Source organism: Mytilus californianus, unplaced genomic scaffold, assembly GCF_021869535.1.
Source record: "Mytilus californianus isolate M0D057914Y unplaced genomic scaffold, xbMytCali1.0.p SCAF_9, whole genome shotgun sequence".
NCBI lineage: Eukaryota > Metazoa > Mollusca > Bivalvia > Mytilida > Mytilidae > Mytilus > Mytilus californianus.
Window position 1 is genome coordinate 65,091,479 of NW_026262745.1, and position 4,394 is coordinate 65,095,872.

Here is a 4,394-nt window from a genome sequence, read left to right on the forward strand (position 1 = left end):
AATATTCATATTTTATTCACATGTTCTCGTCCTGAAAATGCATATCAATTTGCCGCTAGATCATCATCCATCCATCCATCGTCCACATTTACCCTTCTAGAGAGGCATTCACGGACATGCAATATAACTACAAAGCAAATACATATTATTTTGATGGATACACTTAGGTTGGATTCAAACAATGCTGGGAAATAAACAAGGTATTCACAACTGTGTACACTTCATATATTCTGTCTATATAAGATAATAACAAGCAGAAATATGAAATTGAAAAATCATATTGCACAGTTTAAATATATTCTGTGGTTATTGTCCAGCCCGGGAGAACAGGGATCGGGCTTTCCGCCCAGGTAATATTAAAGTACTTCGCAAGCTCTGTTATCTTTCCATTGTACATTATTTTAAAAGAATAATATCACGGTGTATATTTTGAACGCTTTCTTGCCGATTCAATCGACGGTAACGCTCGCTTTCCGATACGCTTACTTTCAGATTTATGTGGACAAAGATGCAGGAGACAGGAAATTGGGAGGGGTGATACTTAAATCGGATGGTAAATGGTGTTCCCTCTTGTATGTCACGGAACACTAGAGATATTTTTCTTGATAAAGATGTAACACATGTCATCATAAAAATTTGAAATCGTGTCATAAATGGTCCCACAAATGCAACACTTTACACGATTGAACACTAGAATTCATTTCTCTCGTATTAAACTGTTTAAAACATTTAAAATTAACCCGGGTTTCAAATATTCTATTGATTTTCCTGTCATTTTCACTCTTCTGTTTCTCGAAATTCGTTTAATTTAACCATAAATGTTCTTTGAAAAAAAATCACAGGAAACGCTGTCTTTCAGATTGTTCACCTTCAGTGTCATTCTGGGAAACGATTGCTTTCCGATTTTCTGGAAACGACTTCTTTCAGATGGAACGATCTGCTAATCATTGGATCACATGCAGACTATATTGTTTTTTTTCGAAATTTATTTATTGACACCCTACAACAAAGCAGCGGTAACAAGTCAAATTGGCGCCTGGCTTGATCAGCAACTGGATGTATCACTCCAATAAATTAAAAATGTCTTCGGACGACGAGAACGACATGAAAGCAATATAAGAACTCATTTTTTTTGCGGTCGTATAAAAAACAAGTCATGTGTTCCGAAAGGGTAAATTATTTCTGCTACTTCCGTGTTCAAATTACATTTTGATAATTACCTTTGAAAAAAAGAAAAACCCACAATAAACGGGAAAAGAAAGATATATGACTACCATCACAATAGAGTACATACAAAATATTAAACAAACTGTGACAACATCCGCAAAAGATTAATGGATAACTACATCAAATAATAGTGTTACCTAACCATGTCGGTAATCTTGAAAAAGATTTTTTACAATGACATATGTTTTAACATGCATAAGTACCACTACCATATTTGACTGAATTTGCAACCTTAAACTTAAAGTAAGCATTTCCTGAATCTCAAAGTAAGCGTTACACGTCGATTTCAGGAAAAACGATAAATAAACACAATTATATCATTTGCGATTTTATAGTATGTATCAAAATGATATATCAACCCTATTTAGATAAAACTGCGTTGAGAAAGTTAAGTAAATGTGGATGAAACTTTTAAAATTTTGATATTTTTGTCTATAAAGTCTATTTTACAAGATAACGCAGTTCTGTTGTAAACGAAAATCGCATTCATTTATCTTTGTAAGAAACAGTAAATCATGAAACTGGATACCTGTATATTGGTTTTGTTCCGTCAACTTTAGTTTCATTCAAGAAAATTGATAATTAATTCTTTTTTTAATATTGTAGCAACCTACCGTTCTACCCAGTCTGTAATTTTCTTGTAAACAATCGGAAAAAGTTTGCGTTTCCAGAATCGGAAAGCTAGCGTTACTCTAGATTTAATCGGAAAGCAAGCCTTCTGAATATACACCGTGAATATAGTGCTAGAGAAAACAAATTACTAGTCTGGAATGAGTCTGTCATAGGAAATACCAGTTGTTAAACTGAATTTACAAATATTACAATGAGCTTATTAACAAAAGTCTCTTCATAGAAGTATTACATTTGTGATTAGGAAATATTTCAAATGACTGCATGAATGCTCGACGGGCGGCCTCACGGTCTCCTGATAACTGTAAAGCAATTCCAAGAGTGTTGTAGGCTTGAGATCGTATACCTATATTTTTGTCAATACAATAGTTTTCTGCTATAACAAGTTGTAAAGTGTGGAGGCAATCCTGACATTGTCTCTCATTATTTAGATGATAATGACACAAAAAATTTAGAAAATAAGCATAAACTATAGAGGAAATGAACCATGGTCCATTCTCCATTTCCATTTGTAGTTCATTTGGTATAAGCCAAGAGTATGTTTTAAATTTCATAAAATCTACCAGCGATATTTTCCATAATCGAACTATACTTTTCTCCTGAAATGATTTCAGATTGAGCAATCGGTAATGAATATCCGACATATCCATGAAGCTGCACAGTTTTTCAGAAGTAAATTTCGATAAAGAATACATGATGATGTGTAACGCATTACTATATTGTTTTGTCTTATAGAAAAACGAAGCTAGCATCAGCCATCCAGAAACAGCGTCATGGTGAATATTTCGTAGCAGAATACAAAAACAGGAATTATACTGTTTGTATAGGTGTTTATTATTACTTCTAGTACTGTTCAGTGGAAAAGTCTGTGCATATATTGCACACCACAATGACAAGTAGTATGTGTATAAGTATTTAAGTGAGGATTGGTCACAGGAATCTATTTGATGTATTCCTCTTTTGTATACAGAAGTTTCCCTTTTAAAATCAACATCAGTAATATTTCTAATGAAATTTGCCAAAGATAACAATTTTGAATTCAGTTTTTGTGCAACATCGATAGTATGCAATGTATGTGGTTCAATATGATCCATCCACATTGATACATGGAAGTTAGATAGTTGATCTGAAAATAACACGCACCGCCAACCGTAACTATGGAGAGTATATAGTTTATCTAGGAGTATTACACGATCACGGCCCTCTATTTTGTTCTCAAACATGTTGTTTTCTGGAATAAAGTAATTCAGGCAAGCTGAATACTCAACACAATAAATCAGTCTTCTAAAGCAACGCACAAAACAAGGTATCAGATTATTAGGTTTCCATATATATTCTGGTATTTCCTCTGATATCCAGAAAATAATTGTTTTCAAGAAATATGAACAGAGTAAATTTGAACATTCGGTGTAGGTTGCTATTACATCTTTCAAAAGAATTTTTAGGAGGGCATAGCATAATAATTGTGTGTGTGTAAAAGTGCTAATTAGCATTTTTTCACCAACAGAAAAAGATATTCGCCATTCTATATTTTCCTTTGGCGATCCCTTAACTCCAATTGGTACTAAAAGTACGCCATGCTTTATAATACTTTGTTTGACATTATATTTTGGCCATGAGTTACTTGATCTTGATATCCACTGTGATGCTTGTGATATCCATGTCTTACAATGTAAGCAAAAGGCTACATCGATAATTCCGTCTTTGTCCGATATACACGGTCCATGAATTTTGTGTGTGTCTGTATTATTTAAGAACATTTGTTTAAATATTGCGCTCGATAAATAATGTTTTCCATTAAATTCTGCACAGCCTTTAAATGACGTTTTAGTAACATGTGTTTCTACAAGCAATTGCGTGAAACCAGGTTTTACATCGTCTGTTTCCATTCTACAATAATTTGTATTTTGATTATGTCGGGTCTTTTCATCTGCATAAACCTCGATAAATTTGACTACACACATCACATCCAAATCACTACCTCTCATGTCAAGCCCTTCTCCAAAACTTCCACTTGTAATAGCGGCAATAGGCTTGATGCTCGTCACATTATCCCTGACAGTATTTAGTTGTCTGATTGTTTTAACATGATCCTCTGTTCCAACTATGTTTTGACATAAGTAGCGATAAAGTGCTAATGATACGGTGCCTGTGTCTAAAATAAACATGAAATCAATAAAGCGATTTTTATTAAAGGAAATAGAATACAAATGTCACCATGACAGTTAACATTGAACTGATACTGCAATTAAACTTGAACATGGATGAGTTAATGTGATGTCAATTTACCTTGAAAGTTGATGAGTTTTTTATATTACTCTTGTAATATAACATTGCCCTCACCAAAAATATCATTTTTGTTGATCTCTTGTGCTCCAGAAGGGTACATAGATCTTGCTCCGCATGTGGTACTTGTTCAACCATTAAACCACGGGTGTCATTCTGTATATCGAGAAAAATGATCGTAAAAGAATACCTAGCGGTGGTCAATTATTCCGATTGGATCGTGAAAGCTCTGGTATAAGATCGTGAACGAA

At 33.7% G+C, this 4,394-nt stretch overlaps 1 protein-coding gene across 1 annotated transcript; it reads right to left on the reverse strand.

Moving 5' to 3' along the window:
- Positions 1-208: 208 nt before the first annotated feature.
- On the reverse strand, positions 209-4,008 carry LOC127714427 (uncharacterized). Its single transcript, XM_052220487.1, has one exon. The coding sequence runs from the start codon at positions 3,843-3,845 to the stop codon at positions 2,046-2,048; it is 1,800 nt and encodes a 599-aa protein (XP_052076447.1). The 5' UTR covers positions 3,846-4,008; the 3' UTR covers positions 209-2,045.
- Positions 4,009-4,394: the final 386 nt, after the last annotated feature.

Bases quoted from the DNA above. Each gene is read 5' to 3' on its own strand.
- LOC127714427 (XM_052220487.1), bottom strand. From the start codon at position 3,845: ATGAGAGGTAGTGATTTGGATGTGATGTGTGTAGTCAAATTTATCGAG.